This window comes from Danio aesculapii, chromosome 5 (genome assembly GCF_903798145.1).
Source record: "Danio aesculapii chromosome 5, fDanAes4.1, whole genome shotgun sequence".
Classification (NCBI taxonomy): Eukaryota; Metazoa; Chordata; class Actinopteri; order Cypriniformes; family Danionidae; genus Danio; species Danio aesculapii.
This window is the reverse complement of record NC_079439.1, coordinates 52,008,196-52,033,682: the sequence shown is the minus strand read 5'-3', so window position 1 is coordinate 52,033,682 and position 25,487 is coordinate 52,008,196. Positions and strand designations below refer to the sequence as shown.

Below are 25,487 nucleotides of genomic sequence, written 5' to 3'. Positions count from 1 at the left end.
AATGTAGAAATGAGGTTGTATGCTCTCAAAATTGAACTTCCACCAACACTGAAGTCAGCAGCATTGATAAACACAGTGCTCAGTACTTTTGTGAATGTTTTTGTTACCTTTCTGGACTTGCCTATGGAGGATCAGTGAGCTCTCATATTCCTGTAACTCCCACAAATGTATATTCAATAAGGTCAGGGACAAAATCTGGCCTTAAATCTAAATAATATCTGGGTCAAACATAACAGTACAGTTCATTTTAATTTTTTTATTATTTTTTTTAATTTACATGACTTATTCAGGAAACTTCAGAACATGTTAACATAAAAAAATTGACAGTTCTTATCCACAGCAGATTCTGGCTATATTCCGAAGATGCTCTGTAGGTAAAATGTTTGCTGTGTTTTGTGATGTCTGTAACTTGACTTTGTTGATCTGACTAATTCAATGTATTAACTAAACATATTGGCTGGAAAGATAGTGAGGTGTTGTAGAAACTGTTGGAACAATATTAATGGATTGGGGCTGGTATGAAGATCTGAAGTTCTGAAGATGGGATCTGTATAAACAAAATTTAAACATGGAGTAAGCATGCACATTAATAAAAACTGTTGCACCTGCTGTGACTTATTTAACAACCATTTCAAAAATGTTTCAGACCGACAATAATATAGTAGTACACTCTGAAATTAATAATGCAGTGGTTCCCAAAATGCCTAATTGTTGTTGTTACATCTTAAGTGTTGTTGTAACATTGAGTTGAGCTGACTTACTGACTGAACGACTTTTTTCCCGTTGGGGTGCACAATCCACAGGAACACAGCAAGCAACAGCCACTGCATAAAGCCAGTGTGGCTGAACTCCATCCTATGTACAGCCCTTGTCCAATTTCATACCTAAAACAACACATCCATGATCAAACATAACATACACAGCAGCCAAGACTGCTACTGTTTAGTGCAAAATGGTCAAATGTAATTGAATATTCACATTTGCTTGTACTTTTCAAGTGACCCCTGCTCTTGAGCAGAAGTGTGTGTGTGTGTGTGTGTGTGTGCGCGCGTGTGTGTGTGTGCGCGTGCGTGCGTGTGTGCGTGTGTGTGAATATAAAGACTCTTCCTTCCACATACTTTATTCCTGGATAAAGCGGGTCAAAGAAATCCTGAGTGATATTGAAAGCATACCAAGACACTGCAGTCATTGTGCACAGACCTGAAAAAATAAAACAATAAATAAGCTTTTGGTTCTGTTGACTGGCTAACAGGGTTTAAGCAACACATAATATGAAAACATAGTCTTTTAAATTGTTGTATATTCTTAGTGTACAATAGTTTGTGTAAATATCAAGAAAATGTTTCCCCATTTCATAAGTCCCTTTTATTGTGAATTCTATTTTCCATATAAGAAAAAGATCATTTAAAACTAACACAAAAAATCTGAACTGATATAAGACCCATTTAAGCTTGAAGAAGGTAGTATAAAAAGTATATTAGGTGGTCAAAAGAACTGTTAATTGGCTATATTTGTTATCATATTTTCATAAACTGCTTCAATTAGTAACCGTTTTACCTTGCAGTATGAAGAACACACCTCCAGCTCCAGCGATCTGACTCTTCATTATGTAATCGTCTCCTCCTATTTTCAAACATTGCATACCCACCAGAGTTGCTACCAGCCCAAATATGCCTAGCACAATGGATGTAATTATTAGTGCACGACATGCTTGGATGTAACCTGAGGAAAAAAAGAATATAACAATTTTTAACAAATGAGTGGAGGGATGGTTCATATTTTTTCCTGTTCTATTTTTTGCAGAATAAAATTGCTCATCAATAAAAAAGTTATTGAAATGTTGAAAAGCAATTTTCCTCAAAGAAAGATAAGAAGACTTTTGCCTATTTCACCTTCAACAGTGTATGGCATAATTAAAAGCTTGAAGGAATTACACTTGCAATAAAATTTTCTGAAATCTGGTATTGGTCATTTAAGGAACTTGTCATCACACTAATATAGGTTCAGATGTTAATGTTTTTAGCCAGTAATTTAACGCTATAAAAACGGGGCATGTCATCATGGATGACAATTGTGATTGACAGCTTCTTTAAGTGGATCATCGAAGCTTTGCGAGGAGATTAAATGATCAATGTTTGATTTCTGTGTTTTTTTATCGTGACAAAATGAGTTGTTCAGCAATAAACTAAACTTTCAGACCTACAGGATCTGATGGATCACTATTTATTCAGTAAAATGTGGGCTTCACCTTAGGTGTTTGCTGATACACATCTAACGTTAGCCATGACGGGAAAAAAACAGGTGAACGTTATCTAGCAGTAATTTTTTTATGGGAATGAAGTAATAATTAGGAATACAAAACTAATGTTGGTCTATGTCCAGATCGATCTTCTGTAATGATAGTTGAACTTGATTTAAAGCAAGGGTCTCAAACTGACGTCCCTTGGGCCATTTGCGGCCCCCCTCCTCCATCCGGAGGAGTGACGTCAAAAATATAACGAGATTCGGCCCCCAAAACATATTTTTGGATCACTATCATTGTTGTGCAGTCGCATATAGTCACTTTTTGTTTTGAACCCCACCTACTGGACATTTAAAGTACTGTGCTATATATTGGTTACTTTAATTTTTTTCTCAGCGTGTGGGTCAAGAGTAACGCACATGCAGGTTATTTCTGGGGCTGATTTAAACGTTGAAATGTATGTCCGTAAGTGCTTTATTTTTACTAAGGCTCTATTATTGTAAATATTTAAGGGTTATTTGATTATAACCAGTTTTATACTGTCTGTATTTTTTGTACAAACACCTCTTCATGGTTTACACGTTATGCTGGTGGTGTAAATGATGATCATTTTGCTAATATTCAATTCAAATGGTCTCATTAATTGATTTAGCTCATATGTGTATTAAGAGTTGGATAAAAATGTGTATTAGTAAAATTTTACTGTTGGCTGAATTGAACATGTTAAAGGAAATGTGAATATGTACATACTTTCCCCTATTCATTGTAGTTTTACAAAAAAAAAAAAGAATGATATTGAGAAGAACAATTGCCAGTGAAGTTAATAAAGTTACCCAAACTCTTTTCTGCTGTCTTACTCTATCTGTTAAACAACAATTTATTGACAAGATAGTGTTTTAGAAGTAATATATAGAAAACTAAGTTTGTAAAATAACAGAAAATGTACTGGCAGCTTTTTACCATGTTTTTGTGACATAATATACATCACCAACCCTGACAATATATTACTTCAATGTATATTTTTTTTTTCTTAAAAGTCATTTTTTTAAACTTTTCAAGGTTAAAAGTTGGAAGAAAGTCCAAGGTCCCATAATGCAACTCAAAAGCCTAAATAAGTGCAGGGAAAAAACATGAATCAATAAATATGGAAAAACTGTAAATTTACAGATATTTTTTACAGCATAGGAAACATTAAAATGAATGTAAATTCCTCTTTGCCATATGTAATTTAGCCATCGAATAAACCAAATGAAAATTGCATTTAGCAAAGAAAAAAAAAATATTAAGAGATGATTCCTTGGATTTACTCAATTTTTTTACGTTAAATGGTTGTAAACAATTTATTTGGGCTGAATTTAAACAAAGAAATTATGTTGAACATTGCTCAATTTAATTTGTTTGTTTAAATTCAACATAAATAATTGTTTGCAACAGTTTTGCATGCAACACTTTTTTCAGTGTAGACGTTGATTGATGTATTAAAATAATTCTGCTGCTGAGTTGATAAGGATTATTTATATAGTGCAGTGATGGGGTGTAAATATCCTGTTATTATTTAGCAATCTTGCTGTGTATTTATCTTATGCTAATATAGATGCACATTTTCCGCCAATTGCAAATAGCTGTCCATGACGATATATTGTATATTTTGGGTCCTGTTCGTTGTTAATTCATAATAATAACAATACTGTATATGTGTGTGTATATATATGTGTGTGTATATATATATATATATATATATATATATATATATATATATATATATATATATATATATATTGAGAGAGAGATAGATAGATAGATAGATAGATAGATAGATAGATAGATAGATAGATAGATAGATAGATAGATAGATAGATAGATAGATAGATAGATAGATAGATAGATAGATAGATATAAATAACTGGTGTAAATTTGTCAGACACGCTTTTTCAGCTTTACCCACAAATTTTCTATAGGATTGCGATCAGGGCTTTGTGATAGCCACTCCAAAACATTCACTTTGCTGTCCTTAAGCCACATTTTGACTAATTTGGCAGCATGCTTAGGGTCATTGTCCATTTGGAAGACCCATTTATGGCCAAACTTTAATTTTCTGCCTGATGTCTTGAGATGTTGCTTCAATATTTCTAGATAATGTTCTTTCCTCATCATCCCATCTATTCTGTAAAGTTCTCCAGTCCCTCCTGCTGCAAAACACCCCCACAACATGATGCTGCCACCCCATACTTCACAGTCGAGATTGTGTTCCCAGGATTGTAATCTTCCCCCTTTTTCCTCCAAATGTAACGCTGGTCATTATGGCCAAACAGTTAAATTTTAGGTTCATCAGACCACAGGACATGTCTCCAAAAATTAAACTCTTTATTCCCTGTCTGATTTTGAAAATTGTAATCTGGCTTGTTTATTATGTAATGACTTTTTCCTTGTTCAGTGGCCTTTCAGCCCATGTCGGTACAGGACTCATTTCACTGTGAATAATGAAACTCTTCCCAGCTTCAACCAGCATCTTCACATGGTTTTGTGCTTTTGATCTAGGGTTGATACACAGTTCGCACCATGGCACATTCATCTCTAAAAGGCAGAATTCTTCTTCTTTTCCTGAGTGGTATGATGGCTGGACATTCCCATGTTGTTTATACTTGTGTATAATTGTAGGAACTGATGAATGTGGCACCTTTAGGCATCTGGAAATTGTACCCAAAGAAGAACCAGACATGCGGAGCTCCACAGTTTTCTTACTGATGTCTTGGCTGATTTCTTTTGATTTTCCCATGTTGCCACTCAAGGAATCAGTGTGTTGAGCTTTGCCCTAAATATTAATCTACAGGTGTGCCTCCAATTAAATGTGGTTAAATGTTGTCAGTTAGCCAATCAGAAACTTCCAAATCCTTGACACCGTCATCTGGGCTTTTTCAGAAGCATAGTAATCTTAATGTATGTAAACGTTTGACTTTTAAGAAAGTTATAAAAATATCTATTAAGCAAATAGAAACAATTTCAGTAATCCTAACTTACCTAAAAGAGACCATTTTAGATTTATATCAGATCCCCTTAAAATGCATAGATTTTTTTTTTCATTAATGTACACACAGCACCCCATATTGACAGAAAAAACACAGAGTTGTTGACATTTTTGCAGATTTATTAAACAAGAAAATCTGAAATTTCACTTGGTCCTAGGTATTCAGACCCTTTGCTCAGTATTTACTAAAATCACCCCTTCTAATACAGCCAGTCTTTTGGGAAAGATGCAATCGTTTTTTCACACCTGGATTTGGGGATCATCTGCCTTTCCTCCTTGCAGATCCTCTCCAGTTCTATCAGATTGGAATGTAAACAATGGTGGACAGCCATTCTAGGTCTCTCTAGAGATGCTCTAATGGGAATAAGTAAGGGTTCTGGCTGGGTCATTCAAGAACAGTAACAGAGTTGTTGTTAAGAAACTCCTTCATTATTTTAGCTGTGTATTTTTGGTCATTGTCTCTTTGGAAGGGAAACCTTCGACCCAGTCTCCCTGTACTTGGTCGCATTCATCTTTACCTCGATTGCAACCAGTTCTGTCCCTGCAGCTGAAAAACACCCATAGAGTATGATACTGCCACCATGGCTTCACTGTTAGTACTGTATCGGAAAGGTGATGAGCAGTGCCTGGTTTTCTCCACACATACCACTTAGAGTTAAGGCCAAAAAGTTCTATCTTGGTCTCATCAGACCAGAGAGTCTTATTTTTTTACCATTTTAGCAAACTCCTTACAGGCTTGCCATAAAGGCCTGACTGGTGGAGGGCTGCAGTGATGGTTGAATTTATATAAATTTCTCTTGACTGTGTCTCTGAAGCTCAGCCACAATGATGTTTGAGTTCATCTTTACCTCTTTCACCAAGACTCCCCCAATAGCTCAAATTGGTCAGATGGCAAGCTCTAGGAAGGGTTCTGGTCATCCCAAACATCTTCCATTTAAGGATTATTGAGGCCACTGTGCTCTTAGGAACCTAAAGTGCATCAAAAAAAAATTTTGTAACCCTGGCCAGATCTGTGTCTTGCCACAGTTCTGTCTCTGAGCTCTTCAGATTGTTCCTATGACCTCATGATTTGTTCTGACATGGCTTGTGAGCTGTAAGATCTTATATAGACAGATGTGTGGCTTTCCTAATCAAGTCCAATCAGTATAATCAAACACCTAGACTCAGATTAAGGTGTAGAATCATCTCAAGGATTATCAGAAGAAAAGGACAACACCTGAGTGAAATATATAAATATACCTCATTCGCTCGAAAACTCCAGGGTAGTGTGGATGGATGGCATAACCATTGTGGGGACTATCATTTTCATATTATAAATGTATGCTTAATACTATATGTCTAAGCACCATGGCTCATGTGAATGAGTCACGCCAAAGCTGCGTGTGCAAACATGGGACTGTCACGCCGATCCACGGACAATGCCTTATTGATCCAGCTCTATTAGGGGCCGGAAACATTGATGGTTAAAACCCATCACCCCAAAATTCTCTAGGCGGAGTACAGCAGAGCAGAGCCAGAGCAGTTTCACCAGCAGCAGCTGTTGAGGAGTTGAGATGCTACGTTTCCCGGCAACTCTTCTCCAGGTCCAGTCCAGCCGGACCTGGATGCTAAGATGGGATGAGACCAGCCTCAAACTACCCGTCCTTCATTTACTCTTCTTTCTTTTCTTTCCGTCGAGAGTCTAGTTAAGTTAAGTTGCGTCACGAAACCAGTCGACGCGGCTTTTTGCCTTTTCGGACCGGACTTCACTTCATCAGCAGCCTCAGATACATCACTCAGATACTCACAACATATCTGATACACACAACGGCAAACCAACCATCAGTGAACTCACGTGGGAATCCAACTCCACAGAGGGATTTCACCCCATCACTAAGGAACGCAAGTACATCTCCAGATCCATTGCTGAACTGGTGTATGATCTGCTAATCATGTTAAATGATAAATAACCCTGTCTAAGACACAGCGAAGGTTGAATTGATTATTTTGGTTCGCTTGGTTAGGTTTTACATCACATCTCTCCTAAACTCTTCTTTCCTTCTAATCCTTGTCTGCAACCGATATGAATGCGTGTGTGTATGTGTGTTTGTATTAGTTTTATTTGTAGTCAATAAAGTCTCTTTTGGATTTAAAGGAAAGTGGCCTGTGTATACTTATGAATCTATTGATTCTTGAGATCTTGTTACCCTGCTTAAATATTAAAGTGTTTTTACTTTTATTCAAATAGCAATATTCATTTTGTAGTCAACAGCACTGTCTATTCAAATGAGCGCTGGACGATTAGTTTGTTCAGTTCAAAAGAGTTGAGTCTTTTGAAGCCGTTTTAAATTCTGTTATATTCCCTTTGAGCTAAATTACAGTTAACACACTACATAATTGTGTATTGTGTATGGCCCTACACCATAGCAAAACTTATGTGTTTTAAAACTAAAACGTATTTGTGTAAACTGGGTCATTCATTGCCTACATTTCAGTCACACAAAAAACAAAGTTACGAGAATGACTTGCCTCTTTTTTAATAAATAATTAGCTTAAATCACTAACCTTCGACAGGGACATGTACTGTAACTAGTATAACAGGATTATGACTCGTTCTAAAAAGTATTTTTTAGTACTGCTTAAATTCTAAATGTTATATCAACCTCTACTACTTCATCAATAAAAAAGGCAGACGCACAAGTGCACTTTTGCATCTATAAAAAACTCAATTTTATTAACGAGTGTAAAAGTGGGAACCTAAAATAAAACATTTCCTCTGAACATTAAGTTAAGGTTATATACAATCTTGTTTTGTCAGATTTGTTGTAGAAACTATGCAGTAGCCTATTTTGTGTAATTTAATGCAATTACATCCAAAATAACTTAAAAATACAGCCAATTCCCTACTTTTTCAAGTGAAAAGTCAATAAACGTCACACATTACATGACTTTATTTTAAAATTATACTTAAATATTTATATACTTTATATATTTTAGATGTTTCAGACGCTAACTGTTTCGCCGATCCAGTGGTGTTGCTTTTTTTTTCTTTTTAAATATGTGGTCATATTTGCTTTAACTTTGCATGAACACATCAAGTTAAGTGGGAAAAAATGCTGATCTCTTTTTTCAGATGTTGCAATGGTAACTCGTAGATAATAGATAAGACTCCATAGATAATGCCTTTTTAAAGTCGTAGTGTGCTCGCTTCACTCTGAATTAGTCTACTCAGACCTGATTGACCTAACGCAGATCAGCTGAAAAACTCGGTTTAAGCATTTAATCTCTGCAAGTCAACTTAGAGTTCAAGGTTAAACTCTGAGTTGGCTGAACCTCCTTACTGAAACAGGCCCAATGTCTACTACAAAATAGGTAACATTGCTATGTGCTAGCAGTGGCAATTATCTTTGTTGCAAATTTGATTACACCATTTAAGTTGTGATTTAAAATATTTTACTGCTAATATTCTAAAATATAATATAATATGTTAATATTTTAACTATTAAAATAATCACATTATATATTCACATTCTCTTGTAAATTCCAAGTTTTATTTACCATCATCTCATATGATATTCCATCTAAATGCAATTGATACACTCAAGTTTTAAATAATTGGAGGTTCTTTATAAGTACTTTATAAATTAAACACTATGAAGCTATAACATTATATAAATAAATAATTACTTAAAATCTTAGGCTATCATAACAATAACAATGTTAGTATTACACTCAAAAATAACAATTCTGTCATAATTTACTCACAATTTACTTGTTTCAAACCTGTTTGAGATTTTTCTCTTGAACATAAAATAAGATATTGTTTTTAAATGTTGGAAACCTGTAATCTATGATTTCCCTAGTCTTTTTTTTTCCTAAGGAAGATTATGGCTACAGGTGTTAAGATTTCTTCAAAATAGATTATTTTGTATTCATTCATTCATTTTCTTTTTGGCTTAGTATTTTAGTATATTTATTAATCTGGGGTTGCCACAGTGGAATGAACCGCCAACTTATCCAGCATATGTTTTAGCGCAGCGGATGCCCTTCTAGCTGCAACCCATCACTGGGAAACAACCATACACACTCATTCACACACATACACTACGGACAATTTAGCTTACCCAATTCACCTATAGTGCATGTCTTAGGACTGTAGGGGAAACCTGGAGAAAACTCGCACGAACACAGGAAGAGTATGCAAATTCCACACAGAAATGCCAACTGACCCAGCCGATGCTTGAACCAGCGACCTTCTTTCTGTGAGGCAATCGTGCTACCCACTGCACCACTGTGATGCCGCTTCTTTTATATTTAACCAAACAAAAAATCAGAACGTTTTGGAACTGTTTAAGGATGTGTAAATTTTCATTTTGGGTGAACTATACCTTTAACACCATTTACATCTCCAGATAACTAATTTCATCTCCTTGAGTATTTTTTCAAAATTAGATTAAATGATTTTTTATTTTATTTGAGAAAACAAGCTTCATTATTTGAGTAGAATTTAAAGGCATCATGACAAGAGAAATACAATATATTTATTTTTTTATTTTTTTGACATAAAAGTACCATCAAAACATCCTGTAAGTTTCAAAGCTTAAATCATCATCATCTTTATAAAAATGGATTTATTTAATCAAGCTGCAAAATGGATTGTGGAGAGCACAGAAGTTAAATGGCATGTGATGTCAGATGTCAGTGGTGTGCATATGTTGAGTGCATACTTCATTCACTTTTAAAACTCGCAAAACTCCAAACCCCCTCCTTTTAAAGAAGAAAAACCCTTCCGTCTTAAAGGCGAGACAACTCTAATGCTTGTCTGTGTTGTGTGAATTGTTGAATAAGCATCAGTAACTCCTACACAGGTCTCCCTATAATTGTCCAACACTGGCAACGTAAGTTTTGTTGGTGCCCAAACTTGTCTCCTTGATCGTGTACAGACACGTGGGCTTTCTCCACTTTAAACCTCTTTAGTGGTCAAACCTCTTTTTTTGGCAGCTGTATGACTTCTCTGTGGGACCTCTCTCATAGGCTATTGTCACAGACTTAAGTCACAAAATTTAGGACTAGAGACTTGCTTGACAAATATCCAAAAAAGACTCCAACTTGACTTGGACTTGACTGTCATGACTTGAGACTTGACTTAGACTTGAGGTAAATGATATATAACCGTTTGTTATATATTGTGCATTTAACAACAAAACAAAACCGAAAGTTCTAAGTCACGCATGCGGAGTATTAACAGCTCATCGGTTCTCAGATCGGTCCGAAACATAGGTTCTCTGTACTATTCCGAATAAAGCACTGCAACCGTTTTAAGTGGATAACTTGAGATATATATATTTTTTATGTCAGAGGGAGTGCCAGGCAAGTTAAAAAGTAGGAGACTTTAAGTAATTTGTGGATTAGTGTTTATTGTTTATGCAAACCATTTTAAAAGAATCAGTTGGATTTGCTGAACTGGATCAATCAGTTCATTAAGAAGAACCACTTAAAATGAGACATTAGATTCATTAGAACGATTTATTTGGACTTTACTTGGTTTACCAGTATAACGGGCGCGCAAGTATATTTAGTAACACGTTTTTTTTTTTACTATTATCAAGGATATCGAGTTGGTATTTTTGGTCTCAGAAAAAGAAATAATAATAAGTTTAAATAGCATTACAGTATGTTGACTTTATCAATTGAATTATCTGGAGTCTGTGCTACCCCTATGTTATGACATTGTTTTGTAGATTTTAAAGGCACATTTGAACCTCTGTGAAGTTGGCACCCCATAAAAACAAAGAATTCCCAAATCTATGCCATTCGTTTGTGGTACATTTGTGCTGATTTGTGCCGCAAAAACGAACGTTTGTGCTGGTTTAGGGTCTGGGATATTATGCAATATTTTTTTGACTGTGTGACGTCACTTTCCACCCCATGTGGCTCAAATGACTTCAAATCAGCACAGGTCGTTTGTGCTCGATTTGTGCTGGTTTGTGCCGTTAAAACAAACACTATATCTGTTTTTTTCGTTTAGATAAAAGCAAAATATTTTGGGAGCCGCGACGTCACTCTCCACCCCATTTCCTCTAAATTGCGCCAAACTGGTGTCATTTGTTTGTGCCCGATTTGTGCTGGTTTGTGCCGTTAAAACAAACACTGTATCTGTTTTTTTCGTTTAGATATAATTAAAATATTTCAGGGGTTGTAGCGTCACTCTCCACCCCAGGTTGTCTAAATTGCAACAAAACTGGTGTCATTCGATTGTGTTGGATTTGTGCTGGTTTGTGCTGTTAAAATAAACGCTGTATCTATTTTTATTGTTTAGATATTGCTTAATCAAAACACTTCTTTCCACTAAATCACAACAAAACTATTGTCATTTGTTTGTGCTGTTAATATAAACACTTTATCTGTTTTTATTGTTTAGATATTGCCTAATCAATACACTTCGGGAGCTGAGACATCACTCTTCACCCCATTATTTCCTCTAAATCGCAACAAAACTGGTGTCATTCGTTTGTGCTAGTTTGTACTGTTAAAATATACACTTTATCTGTTTTTATTATTTAGATATTGCCTAATCAAAACCGCCCCATTATTTCCTCTAAATCGCACAAAACAAGTGTCATATTCATTTGTGCTGGTTTGTGCCGTTAAATAAACACTTTATCAGTTTTCGTTGTTTACATATAACCAAAATATTTGATTTGTGCTGGTTTGTGCCGTGGGTGAATGGGGATGCTGTATTCTTTGTTACTTTGTTACTCCACTCCAACTGTTACTCCACATATCCATTATTTCAACAAAAACCCTTTGCTGGCAAACTAAAACCTATCGCTATTTCCAGAAGATGAACAGGAAAAACAAAATGAATGTTTTTTCTAGTGTCATGAAATATTGTAATACATTTATGGATGCTGTTCAGTGCTGGTTAGTGGATCAGAAGAAATCATGGACAACTCAGTTAAAGCTGGTGCTGGAGTAATGGAAGATTGTCAGGTCTATGTTTCATCCATTACCACATCAGATGAAATACAAGATGATGTAAAACCCACTGACAGTGTATCGAATTTGCCAGTAGAACATCCAGAAATCAGTTGACAAAAATGGTTCCTTGGTATCATTTACTTCTTCAGTTCATCTCAAAGCAGAGGCTGAGTTGGCTGCATCAAAAGCACATCAAAAAATGTTAAAGGATAAACATGAGCTGGAGGAGCAACTACAGAAAAGGAAAGAACAGTTAAATTTGAAATCTCAAAGTGTGGCAAGTTCAAAGTCTGATCGTTCCAGAGGGAAACATTCCAATTTGGAGCAAAAACAAAGGAAAATAACAGGTCTTAATTAATTTTCTTTTCGGCTTACTCCTTTCATTAATCTGGGGTCGTCACAGCGGAATGAACCGCCAACTTATCCAGCATATGTTTTACGCAGCAGATGCACTTCCAGCTGCAATCCATCAATGGGAAACATCCATACACACTCATTTACACACATAGACTACAGACAATTTAGCATTTGAAATAACATCATTACTGTTAAAACAACTTTTGTCATTCCTTACCTAAAAGACATCTGGAAGTTTTTAATGGTGATCCACTACAGTATCATACATTCATAAGAGTATATGAATTTATACTATAGGTCTCCTAAGAAAGTTGGTACAGAGTTGTCAATATATTCATCAAAACAGGGGACATGTTAGAGCCAAAGCCTTGTTACAGGAGCACTTTGGCAATGAACAGAAGGTTGCATCTGCTTATGAATAAAGCTCTATCATGGCCTCAAATTAAAACAAAAAAAGGATAAAAAAGGATGTTAATGCACTGCAAGAATACACTGTCTTTCTTAGAGGTTGTAGTAATGTTATGAATGAGGTGCAATTCATGTGTGACTTAGACATGCCTATTAACATGATGACAATTATCAACAAATTGCCCTACAGAGTAGAGACAAATGGAGAACTTTTGTTTGTGAACTGCAAGAAAGACATAATTGTAGTTTAATTCACTTGTTAAATTTAAAATTATAAATTATAACTGATCCAGTGTTTGGAAATATACAGGATGTACCCTTAAATGAAATGAAAAAAAAATGTGAAGAGATCTAAATTGTTTTCTCATCCTGATATAAGAGGAACCAGCTTTGCTACCACTGTAGATGCTGTAAAGTAAGAATGAGTATCCTGTTGTATAGGAAAGAAAAATGTGACATTTGATAAGAAAAGATGTCTCTGTCATAAAATTGCACACACATTGGAAGTGTCACCAATTTGGAAAACAATCTCACAAAGAGAAGATTGGCTTCTTAAAAGGAAGTAAAAAATAATTGATTGGAACAAAAAAACCTGATTTGCTGGATGGTGGGTCTTTCCAGCCAGCTTTTGAAAATGTCCATTTGGGGCACCAGTGGCACAGTTGGGTGAGTGAGAATTAGTGTGGCTGGTGGTCAACGCTCACCGGGGTACTTGATAAGACCCAGGCCCCAGCCCGCCAAGCCATGCCCCACGGGAGACCCCTTTTCTGGGATGTCCCGCGCCTGGAGGTGTCTGTCCGGCGCTGACTGTCTCTGACCTGCCATTCAGGAATTCGGGAAAGGCAAAGAAATGTGGACTTAGGTTTTGGCGGCTTTGCGTTCGAAGGAACCAGGGGGTCAATAGCGAGGCTGGCTGCCCGCAAAAGTGTCCCGATCCCGGCCAGCGCCATTGGCCCTTGCCAGTCTTGCCCAAAGACAGTGCGCCGATCTTGGCCAGCGCCGTTGGCATTGGGGGCCTGGGGGTCCCGCCTCAACCAAGCGCTTCAGTCATCAAAGGCTTGCCCAAAGATAGTGCCCCGATCTTGGCCAGCGCCGTTGGCCTTGGGGGGTGGGGGTCCCGCCCCAACCAAGCGGTTCAGACATTGAAGTCTTGCCCAAAGACAGTGCCCCGATCTTGGCCAGCGCCGTTGGCCTTGGGGGGGGTGGGGGTCCTGCCCCAACCAAGCAGTTCAGACATTGAAGTCTTGCCCAAAGACAGTGCACCGATCTTGGCCAGCGTCGTTGGGTGGGGGCCTGGTGGTCTCGCCTCAACCAAGCGCTTCAGTCATCAAAGGCTTGCCCAAAGACAGTGCTCCGATCCCGGCCAGCGCTGTTGGCCTTGGTGTGGGTGGGGGTGAATCTCCGGCACTGGAGAAAGGCAAAAACAAAATTCCCATATCGAATGCCCCTGGAACTACATGCTGCTGGTGCACCCCAGCCACCTCAACAAATTAAGCACTGCGCCGGGTGGTGGAACTGGCTGGTGCACCCTAGCTATCTACCACAGTACGGCGAGGTGGTGGAGAGGGTGGTGCCCCACATCCAGATGGGTCACCAATGGCACGTCTGCCTAGCGAGTGCCACTAACTAAGTCAATGTTCGTGACTTAAGTGTGGGGTGCCCGGGCACTGCTGGTGAGCAGGTGTCAAACTAGAAGACCCTTTGGGCCCGGTGCTTGCCCCGGAAAAGGTGTGTCATCGGGGACAGAGGGTGGCAGCGGTGGCCCTGGGTGTCAGGGGCTCCAGCCCCTCTAACGTGGGCACCTGCCCCCCGGACAGGGTGTGTGTCATCAGGGACAGGGGGTGGCAGCGGTGGCCCTGGGTGTCAGGGGCTCCAGCCCCTCTAACATGGGCGCCTGCCCCCGTACAGGGTGTGTGTCATCGAGGACAGGGGGTGGCAGCAGTGGCCCTGGGTGTCAGGGGCTCCAGCCCCTCTAACGTGGGCGCCTGCCCCTGGACAGGGTGTGGGTCATCGGGGACAGGGGGTGGCAGCGGTGGCCCTGGGTGTCAGGGGCTCCAGCCCCTCTAACGTGGGCGCCTGCCCCCCGGACAGGGTGTGTGTCATCGAGGACAGGGGGTGGCAGCGGTGGCCCTGGGTGGCAGCATCAGCATTTGGGATGAAGGTTGGTCTTTCCAGCGAGCTTTTGAAACCAGTCCATTTGGGGCAATGAGGAAGATGGATGGTCTCCGGAATGGCCGGTGGCGAGGAGTTGGCGACGCTCACCGGGGTACTTGATAAGACCCAGGCCCCAGCCCGCCAAGCCTTAGGTTTTGACAGTTTCGCGCCTGGACCAAGTATGCTGATCGATAGGAGCTCGTTTGACGCCCCATGGGTTAGGCCCCCACCTGGCAGCCCCCCCAACATTGGTGGGTCGGCCCCTATGGGTGTGGTTGGTTCTTCCCTGCCTCGGGCGTGCTTTGAGGTGTGGGGGGGTGTCCCTCTGCACACAACCCCCCCCCCCTTTCCCGCCTCTATCTGTGGGAGAAAAAACTCAAATGGCCCGTCTGGTTTTGACCAAGAGCATGTCCGCCGCTCTGCCCGTCAGCCCGCCTGCCTGACCCCCTGTGCTTTGTCCCCCCCTCCTGCTGATTATCAGTCCACGCCCCCCTCGCCCTGGACAAGGGCTGGGGGTGGTTGGTGGGCTCGGTAGAGTCTCCAGCGTGGTGAATCGAGCCCAGAGGCCGCATGGGGTATGGGCTGGTGTCGGCTCCAGCCCCTGTGTGTGCGAGTGACCAGTACTGCATTTCCCGCTCGTCCGCAAGCCCGCCCACCCCTTCGGGTTTATCCTTGCCGACCCTCGGCGGTACGTCTACAGCCGCCTCTCACCGCACCTGTCCGCGATCCACAAGGTGTCGAACGCGAACGAGAAGAAGCTTTTGCTGGCACTCGCCGCTTACCGCGTGGACATGCGGAAGATGGCATGCCCGGTGCCCGGCTGCTGGAGGATGCCGGCCCGCCTAGACAGACACCTGAAGCAGCATGCCAAGCTCTCCGTCTTGCCAGGAAGAAGGCCATGCGCCGAGCGAAGCGTCGTAAAGTGGCTTGAGAGTTGCGGTGGTTGCAGTCCACTCCACCGACGATACCCGTGGTGTCTCAGCTGGCGTCGTCCTCCGAAGAGGTACGGCAACCAGACGGCCCGGAAGCCAAGTGCCCCTGCGCAGACCCCCGCTGCAGACTCGCAACAGAGCGCATACAGGCCTAGCTCTCAGAGCTCCGCAAGCAGGTGGACAAGGTGAGGTCCACCCAGCATGAAATCACCCGCCTCTATCGACAGTTGAGGAGGGGGAAGAGGGGAGGAAGAGCAAGGTGAGCCAACTCGTGTCCTGCCCCGCAGGCACCATTCCCCGCCCCCGGGCGAGGGGCGGCCCCCGGGCCAAGCACGGCCCGAGATCTCCGGACGGCCACCGGGCCTGTGGAAGCCTACAATCCAACAAAGTACTCGTACCCGGACCATGCCAGCGCCTTGAGTTGAGTATGGTTATGGCACTTTTCTGTTGGGTTGGTGGTTGGGGGTATGTCTTCTAGGCTGACTTTTGACTTCCGCCCGCGTTCTGCTGACTTGCTTTTGGAAGTGTTCGAGGGTTTCCAATTGGGGATTGAGCCCACCGCCCGTCTGCAGAACAACATCGCCTCCAAACTGGCGAGGGTTAAGCCCTTCCTAGGCTTTATGGTGAAAGTCCACGCGGACTCAGAAACCTTGTCCTTCCTCAACCAACCGGCGTGCATCCGAGCCTGGTCTGCTCTGCTAGGCCAAACGGGCATGCCCGAGCCCACGAGGTAGCACTACCTTAAAAACATGGCGCAGTTCCTGGATTATCTCTCCGAAACTCTGCTGGCCTCCTGCCGCCTCTCCAGTACCACCCTGGTGCTGGTTCGCATGGAGCTTCGAGCTCTCATTCGCGGCATACGCCGCCGCGTCGTGGTACACGAGGTAAGAATCAAGCAGGCCAAAGTAGGCAGTCTCATCTCCAAAGCCGGGTGGGGGCCACCAGTGGTAGGCGCTCACTCATCTTCTCTCTGTTTTTCCCCATATCACCACGCATAAGACAAACCGAGCCTTCGGTGCGGCCCAATTGTCTCTCAACAAGGAAGAATACAGCTGGTTCCAGGGGTTCTTGCAGCTGCAGGCTAGCCTCCCCGGGGGGAGCCAGGCCTCCTATTTTTTTTTTACTTCCAGACCCCAGTCCCTGTCGAACTCTGAAGAAATATTTTCAATCTGCGTGGTCCAGCATGGGGCTTCCCGGCAAGCCCACCTTTACTGACGTCGGAACTGCCATCGCGACCCACGTGAGTATCTATGCCAGTGCCCCCCCGCTGACCCCCATTACTGCCAGCGGCTTTGACCCCAAAAAGTCTGTCTGTCTGTCTGTCTGTCTGTCTCTGACGCACGCAAAGAATTCACATTCTTCCGAGGACCGCAGGAAGGTGGCGCAATTCATGTGCCACGACACCTCAACCTCAGATAAGTTCTACGTGCTTCACCTCGGCCCTCTCCAAGCACGTGAGCGCCGCAGACTCTTCGAGAGGACCTTGGTGGAGGAGGAGGAGGAGGAGGAGGAGGAGGTGGTAGCGGGCAGAGAATGCCACTCAAGCAAGTGGACAGAAAGTCCCGGGTCACCCCTGGTAAATCAGTTCCTTTTTGGCATGGATTTCAACAGAGGGACGTGTGGTGTTAACTAACTGGCCTTTTCTCTTTTTCAGGAGGGAAGTAGCAGGAGAATGCTGCCATGGCCGCCTTCAAAGGGGAAATGCCCCTCGAAGCAACAGAAGACTCTGAATCTTCCTGAATAAATATTTAACAATAAAGGTCATATGGTGTTCAGTGTCTTTATTATTCCTCTATCTGTGCGGTAAAATATAGCTTCAAATGGGACAAATGATTTCTATCTCCTGTGTTAAAAGTGTCGCGTGGGACGGCCGCGTTCAGGTTCAGCCTTTGCTAAGTCCCAATTGGGACAAATGATCCCTGTCTCCTGTGGTAAAAGTGTCGCGTGGGATGCCGGCGTCCAGGTTCAGCCTTGGTTGAAAGCCCATCGGGACAAATGATCCCTTTTTCAACACAAAGAGGTGCCAGGCTGGACGAAACTGTCCAGGTCTGCACCGGCGTTGAATGGCCATATGGCCTATGGTCGAACTCTGTGTTTTTGCAGGCGCCTCCCGGGACTGCTCGGTCCTTTGGGCTGCATAAAGAGGTCAGAGGAGGGATGCCCAAAAGCAGGGGTTAACTTCTGTGAGAAAGTGAAGATTGTTTTGGCGGTCTGTGCATTGGGCACATTAGCAAAGAATGCAGGAAACATCTTTGTTGTGATGTTTGGGTTGATTAGTATCTAGTGGCTTTACTGGGCAATAATATCCAGCTGCAGGCCCGCAGAACCACACACGTTTCAGGCACACACAATTCAGCACACACGATATAGGCAAACCATATATGGTTATGACGGATGTTAATGCTATTAACGTCTTCTCTGACATCGTCATCAATATAATTTTATATATATTATTAATAAATATTGTACACAATAAACAATAGTGTTTACTTTTTCACAAATGTTGCGATCGAGACGGCCGAAAGGGGAGCGTTGTTTCTGATCGCCATTCAATATAATAGACTGAACAGTGTTCTGTCAGTCATCATAGATCAGTCATTATTATCTGACAGTGTCAATATAGCAGATACTCGTTTGCTGGCCTTGCTGAACGATATAATTTGGACAGGTTTAATTTATATAATTAATTCATTTATAATGAAGGAAATAATAGCAAGTTAATATAGACAATAATACATCTTTATATGTAATAAATATACTATATTCATATTTTTCTCAAGCGATTTAATAGTGTGTATTTGCTTAATTTTCTAATAACTTTTTATTAATGATTTTCCACATTAAATAATATAGTAATTTATAGTAAGCAATATATTGTTTTAAAAAAATAAAGTACTGATAATTTGTTGTAATTATAATTGCATCAAATTTAGCATTACAAACAAATTAACTGTTAATAATTAGTAAAATATTAATAATAAACAGTTGCTACAGTTTAGTAAAAGGTAGTTTATAATCAGATAATCATTTAAGATAATCAATTTATAACTGTATTGTATATTGTTTAAATGATTAATATAGTAATTCATTTTAAAGTGACACATTATTGTTTGCTTTTTATATTTTACAACAAAGCAATTTTAACCAAGTATGATAATATAAAGATCCTAAATTATTTTATTACACTTAATTCTACAATTAGAGTGTCTATTATGTTTTCTTTGTGTATGTGGACATGTGAATAAAGTCATAAGTGTTTAACCAATTAACAATTTACATAATTTGAGTTCACAAACTGCAGAGATGTTAAAATGACCGTTACCATATAATAGTGATATAATGACTGAAATGGGAAACCATATTTGTAAAATTCAATAGGTGGTGATAATGCTCCTAAGAAGTAAGTTAGTGACCATATAAGGTTTGCCTAGATTGTGTGTACTGGATTGTGTGTGCCTAAAAACGTGTGTGGTTCTGAGGGTCTGCAGCTGGACATATCTCTTACTAGGGCTGGTGATCAGTACTTTAAACTCCCAATAGTTCCTGTACAGATCAAGTCTATGAAAGGAAGCAAAGTTGTAATTGCTTATACCTTTTTAGATCAAGGGAGTACAGTTGTGTTTTACACAGAGAGTTTAATGTGGAAACTCAACCTCACAGGAACTAAAGTTCGGATACTTTTAAGAACTATGGGACAAGAAAAGGTATCTACTCATGTTCTGTCAGGAATGGGGGTAGCTGACTTGAATAGAAAAGAATTCTGTGACTTGCATCAGGTCTAGACACAGAAAAGTATGCCTATTCACAAAGGGAATATACCCAGAAATAGTCAAAGGTGGCCTTATATTAGGAATAATAAGTTACCTCGAGATTGCCGTATGCTATCAGGACACAATGTTGGACTGGACAGTGAATGGACTGCTCAGTGGAGATGGTGAGCATGTCAGTTAATGCACAGCCAAATGTCACGCTCCACAGAATTTCAGTGGTGAAGTTGGAAGAAATGTGGCAGCAGCAATTTAAAATGGACTTTCCAGAATGTAACAATGAGAAGCAAATTTGTTATTCGAAGGATGATCAAAGATTTATGGACATGGTATCAAATTCAGCCAAGCATGTTGATGGGCATTATGAAATTGCCTTGCCTCTGAGAGAAATGTCAGTATGCCAAACAATCGGAAAGTTGTAGAGCAAAGTGCTTCACACCTAAAGAAGAGACTTAAAAGGCCTTCATGAGTGATATGGTTTTCAGAGGCTATGGAGAGTGCCTGTAGAGGATATGAAAATCTTCCACATCATGGTGTTTACCACCCCACCAAGAACAAAATTGCATGGTGTTCGATTGTGGGGAAGGGTTTCAACAAGCGTAACTTAATGCTCAGCTTGTGCAAGGACCAGACCTTATCAACTCGCTTGTTGGAGTAGTAATGAGACTTCGAATAGAGCCAGTGGTAATTAAAGCAGATGTTGAATCAATGTTCCAATAAGTAAAAGTGCCTGCCAATGATGTTGATTTATTAAGGTTTGTTTAGTGGCCTGATAAGGATTTGAGACAAGATCCAGCTGACTTTAGGATGCTGGTACATGTCTAAGGAGCTACTTCATCTCCTAATTGCACAAACTTTGCTTTTAGAAGGTGTGCAGAAGATCATAAAGAGCAATTCAGCAAATAAACAGTGGATGCTGTTCTACATTCCTTTTATGTTGATGACTGTCGTTTTAGTTGCTTCAGTTGAACAAGAAATAACCTTGTATCAGGAGCTTGCATCCATATGTGCCAAGGGTGGATTTAAGCTCACAAAATGGATAAGCAACAGTATTCAAGTGTTAGATGCTTTTCCAGAAGATCAGAGATCAAAGTTAACGAAAGGCTTGAGAATGGACCAGGATCCTCCTTCAGTTGAGAGTGTTGGGAGTGCAGTGGTGCATCCAGTCAGATGTATTCAAGTTCAAGGTTGTATTGAAAGAAAGTCCTCTGATCAGAAGAGGTGTATTATCTACTATTATTTGTTTTGCCTGATGTTTTTGCTCAAAGCTGGACCAGCTGGCTGAAAGAGCTTCACTATTTGGAGTGCTTTGAACTTGCTAATGTTTAAAACCTCCAGATTTTGTAGATATTGCCAAGGCCCAGTTGCTTCATCAGATGCTAATGAAGAAGGATATGGAACTGTAATATACTTGTTGCTGCCTAACCCTCTGGGGTCTGGGGTGGTTTTGGGGCCTCTAAGATGTTTTGACATGCCCTGACATTTGTGCTTATTTCCGCTACTTATTACATAGTATTGGGCAACATGTGTTTTTTTTTTTCGCTTAGCACAAACTGTGCTACAATAATGTGTGAGAAAAATTGATGTACATGCTTGCGTGTTTTAGAAAAAAGTATTATGCGTGGTTAGTAGGTTTTCATACACACACACACACACATAGACTAGACAGCACCAAACAAGCGACACACAGCATCACGCTCCCTCTTATTCACACATACACACGCATGCTTGTTCGCTCGGGAGCGATATTGTTAGACCGCCAGCTCTCGTTCAAATTACACCAGAGTTGCCGACCGCTCCCGCGATTTATTCGGAATTATTCCCGCGCCGTAAGAAATCTGGTTGGGTCCCGCGGCTCCCACGGGAATGCAGACCTCTATCCAGAAGTATCGCTGTAACAGCCGAGAGGAGAAGTCACGCCAGCAGGTCAAATGGGCCACAGTGAGAGGAAGAGAGAGAAAAATGAAGTTTACTTTTATTCTCTTAATCGCAGTGAAATAGGAGCTTCTGCTGTAAGTGTCAGTGAAAGACTGTCCAGCAAAAACACACGCAGTGAAATTGTGCAGTCCGTTTTTAAGTAGTTGAAGCGTTGTAAATACTCGCGCTCTCTTCCCTCTCCAAAGTAAGTTACGACGACATAGCGCATATGAAATAAATGACGACAGTACATAATAACCGGTTATGATTATTACTGAACCGATACCGAATTGTCCCGCGTCTGCAGCGCGGTGCACCAAGGAAACAATTAATTTTGACACCCCTAATGAGCATTGTGTATTATTTCATCATGCATGTTCACAACCGGAACTAGACTCACACCGGGAGTTGGAACAGCGCGTCAAGCAGGAGGGGTGTGGGAGGGGCGCGGAAATATATATATTTTTTCTGTGCACATGCTTAGTTTGTTTTTTGATTAAACTACATTTCTTTCACCAGTGTTGGTTTGGTTGCACATAGAGAATAATGTCTTTGTTCTTGGATTACCACTCTTAATAAATACACTTACATATAAAGTAAATTGTATCTCAAAGCATTTACTGGGGCACTGGCATTTTTTACTGGAGCACGTACCTTAGTAAATAGGGTCTAGCGACACCCCTGAGTACACCCCTCACAAATCTCTTTTAAATTCATATTTTAGATAGGAAGCTATAAAATATTATATTTGTGCATATACATTAAATTAGCAAGTACTGAAGCCAAATATGGAGCTTATCTAACAAAATAACTTACAATAATGGTTCAAAATTAGTACTTTCAAATTTATTTGTTATAGAAAATGATTAATTACAAATTTAAAAAGTGGAAAAATCAAATGAAGCAAAAAAAAAGAAAAATTTTGATGAAATTTTGTAGCTTGTAATTTTTATTTTTTTTTTTGCAATATTTTGCTTGAATTGAATTATATTATCTTTCAATCTCTCAATTAGGGCTGGGTATCGAGTTCGATACTTTTTAAGCACCGACCGAACCGTCTCGATACTACCTAGTATCGGAAAAATCATTTTTGTTCGGTACCAAATTTCGATACCCAAGGGGTATAATCTTGTCAACGTCAGTGAGCACCACTTGGAGAAAACCTGCATCCTTAATGTGCCCTGATCAAATGATGGTGATTGGCTGCGGCGGCGAGGCTGTCTTGAAAATCAATAGTTTACGGCGGTTACGCCCACTCGCGCAGAGCTTGTCAAAGTGTCAAACAGACATTCAAAATCAGTTAACTTTTAGCATTGCTTGTGTAACGTTAAAGTTTAAGGCCATTACGCAGCGGATGCCCTTCCAGTTGCAACTCATCATTGAGAAACATCCATACACGCTATGAGGCGATTGTGCTACCCACAGTAGCACATGAGGCGCAGTAGGTAGTGCTGTAGGGCTGTCGTAGTACTGATGTTATCCTTTGTGTGCTTCATTTATTTTTTTAATTCAAATAATTGTTATCATTTAATATGTTGTTGGACTGGCCGAGGGACAAACTAGTAAAACCAGGCCCCGCTTCACATGTTCCTCACTCTCTCATACAAGCTTGTACATTTAAAGAACTGAGGTTTCTAAGGCAACTGGGGATGAAAAGAGATGATAATATAAATGAAACAGGAAAAGGGATAAAACTGAACAAGAGGAGAAATAATTTTAAAAAAGTACGCAAACTTTAGGTATTAGAAACTAGAAATAAGAAGCATCAAATAGATTTTTTTCTCCCCTTTTACTTCCTCCTTCTCCCACTCATAGGATATTTAATTAGGATTGGTATTAGACACAGTTTCAACCTCTTCCTAACCCTCTTGGCCCCCTCCCCCCCTTGTTTATGTACTGATGAAGGTGTTGTTGGAAATGTTTTTTGAATTCTATGAATTTGCACATACTACTGTACATAATACTGTTTTTAGCATACTATATATACTAGGGAAGTAATCGATTTCAGAATCTGCATACAATTTTGCATGTATTGAAAGTTCCTGATTATCTTGAAATATGTCTTTCCTCAGTTTTTTTATATTTCTGAAACCCGTTTGAGTCTTGATGTCTTTATTGTAGTGAAAGATCTTGTGTTTTATGCTTGCAAGTTAATGTTTTAAACCTAGTTGTTGCTGTGCTAACAAAGAGTGTTATTAGTTTATGTTTGGTGGTTGTGGACAATTCGTTTGATCAGCCATAAAATACTGATGTGTTAAAAATTATAATTATGTAAAAAAAATTTTAACAATTTTTTTATTATATTTGTTATTATTTATTATATGTACACTTTAGAATTAATGGTTGTGATTGTTTTGTTACTGTATCACTCTGCTTTAATGTTTATATTATTTACGTGTTTGTAGAACTGAATAAAAGCAATATTACTCTGCTGTACCAAACGTAATACCTCATTAGAATTTTGATGCTTTTTCTGGTAACACTTTACTATAAGTCTCCATCAGGTAATTGGTATTTCAATTAGGTATTTACTAACATAAATAAACAATTACCAATACATTTCTCACAGTATTTATTAATCTTTGTTAACATTAGTTAATGCAGTTACAGACATTTATTGCTACAGTAGTTCATGTTAACTCAAAGTACATTAACTAGTTTTAACATGCACAACTTTGGATTTTAATAATGTAAATTACCATTAAAAATTCTGTAAAAATTCTGTGTCATTCTTAGTTCATGTTAGTAAATATATAAACTAACATTAACTAATGAAACGTAATTTTAAAGTGTGTCCCTTTTCTTTTTTATATTGTAACTTCCAATGTAATAGATGTTGTTTTACCTGGTAAAGCAAGCAACGACTGAAAATCCCGACAATTGAAAGTACCAGTAGAGTCATCTGCACAGGACATCCAGAGGTTCTCAAAGATGTTGGAGGTGATGATGACGCTATCATCATCTGTAGACACTTTCCAATAGTGATTATATAATGATAATACAGCAGACCCACAACCCAAAAAACCCAAGAGAAGTGCAAATATTTGCAAAATATTTTTCATTTTTCTTGATCTTCTGCTTTCTAAGGTATTTCCAAGGTGGCTGGAGATCAGTCTATGTTCTGCTGTCCATAGTGCACATCCCAAGGATTATAGAATGCTTGTCTTGCCGTGTTCCTTGTGAAATATAGATTTATATAAGTCCAGAGTTTTGACAAAAGGAATCATCAACCCAAATCAATGCTCTTAGCTACATGTAGTGACGAATAACCTAGAGTGTACTGACAGATATGTTGAACCAATAAATGGAATTTAACCTTATAATGAACACTGGGGGCCTTTTATGATTTTATTGTACAGCATGCAGTCTATATAACTAAGCAGTTGGATTTTAAAGCCTGGTAGCTGCCAGAAGTTATAAATAATGTACCAACTTATTTTCTATCTTAAAAATAATTTTAACATAAATTTTAACTTGAGTTCAGCAGTAAATATATTTGTCAGGATACAATTTATCATTCAGAAGGTCAGGATTCACACTTGTTAAATAATTAAGTTGTATGTTTATTTTAGATTCTTAGAAGATACAAAGCACAGATGTTTCAGCACAATGCCTTCCTCGTGACAATTTTCTCACTCCACCCTCTTATTCCACAGTCAAGCTTATTACATCATTAAATAGGTGACTACTCAATAGTTAAAATCATCTAATTTTCGTTTCAATAC

General features: G+C 39.8%; 1 protein-coding gene across 1 annotated transcript; it reads right to left on the bottom strand.

Annotated features, from left to right (window-relative positions):
- On the bottom strand, positions 1-25,055 carry cldn15b (claudin 15b). The gene is made up of 5 exons (XM_056458460.1): positions 24,608-25,055; positions 1,558-1,722; positions 1,119-1,200; positions 762-884; positions 1-547 (listed from the first exon to the last, which is right to left on the bottom strand). The coding sequence occupies exons 1-5, from the start codon at positions 24,822-24,824 to the stop codon at positions 445-447; spliced, it is 690 nt and encodes a 229-aa protein (XP_056314435.1). The 5' UTR covers positions 24,825-25,055; the 3' UTR covers positions 1-444.
- Between the last annotated feature and the right edge of the window lie 432 nt (positions 25,056-25,487).

What these genes read in the sequence shown, in the direction of transcription:
- cldn15b (XM_056458460.1), bottom strand. Translation starts at nt 24,824, where the DNA reads ATGAAAAATATTTTGCAAATATTTGCACTTCTCTTGGGTTTTTTGGGT. An exon ending in TGTGTTCTTCATACTGCAAG is followed by an intron (nt 1,201 to 1,557) that starts GTAAAACGGTTA and finishes TTATTTTTTCAG; the next exon opens with GTCTGTGCACAATGACTGCA. An exon ending in GGAAAAAAGTCGTTCAGTCA is followed by an intron (nt 548 to 761) that starts GTAAGTCAGCTC and finishes TTGTTTATACAG; the next exon opens with ATCCCATCTTCAGAACTTCA.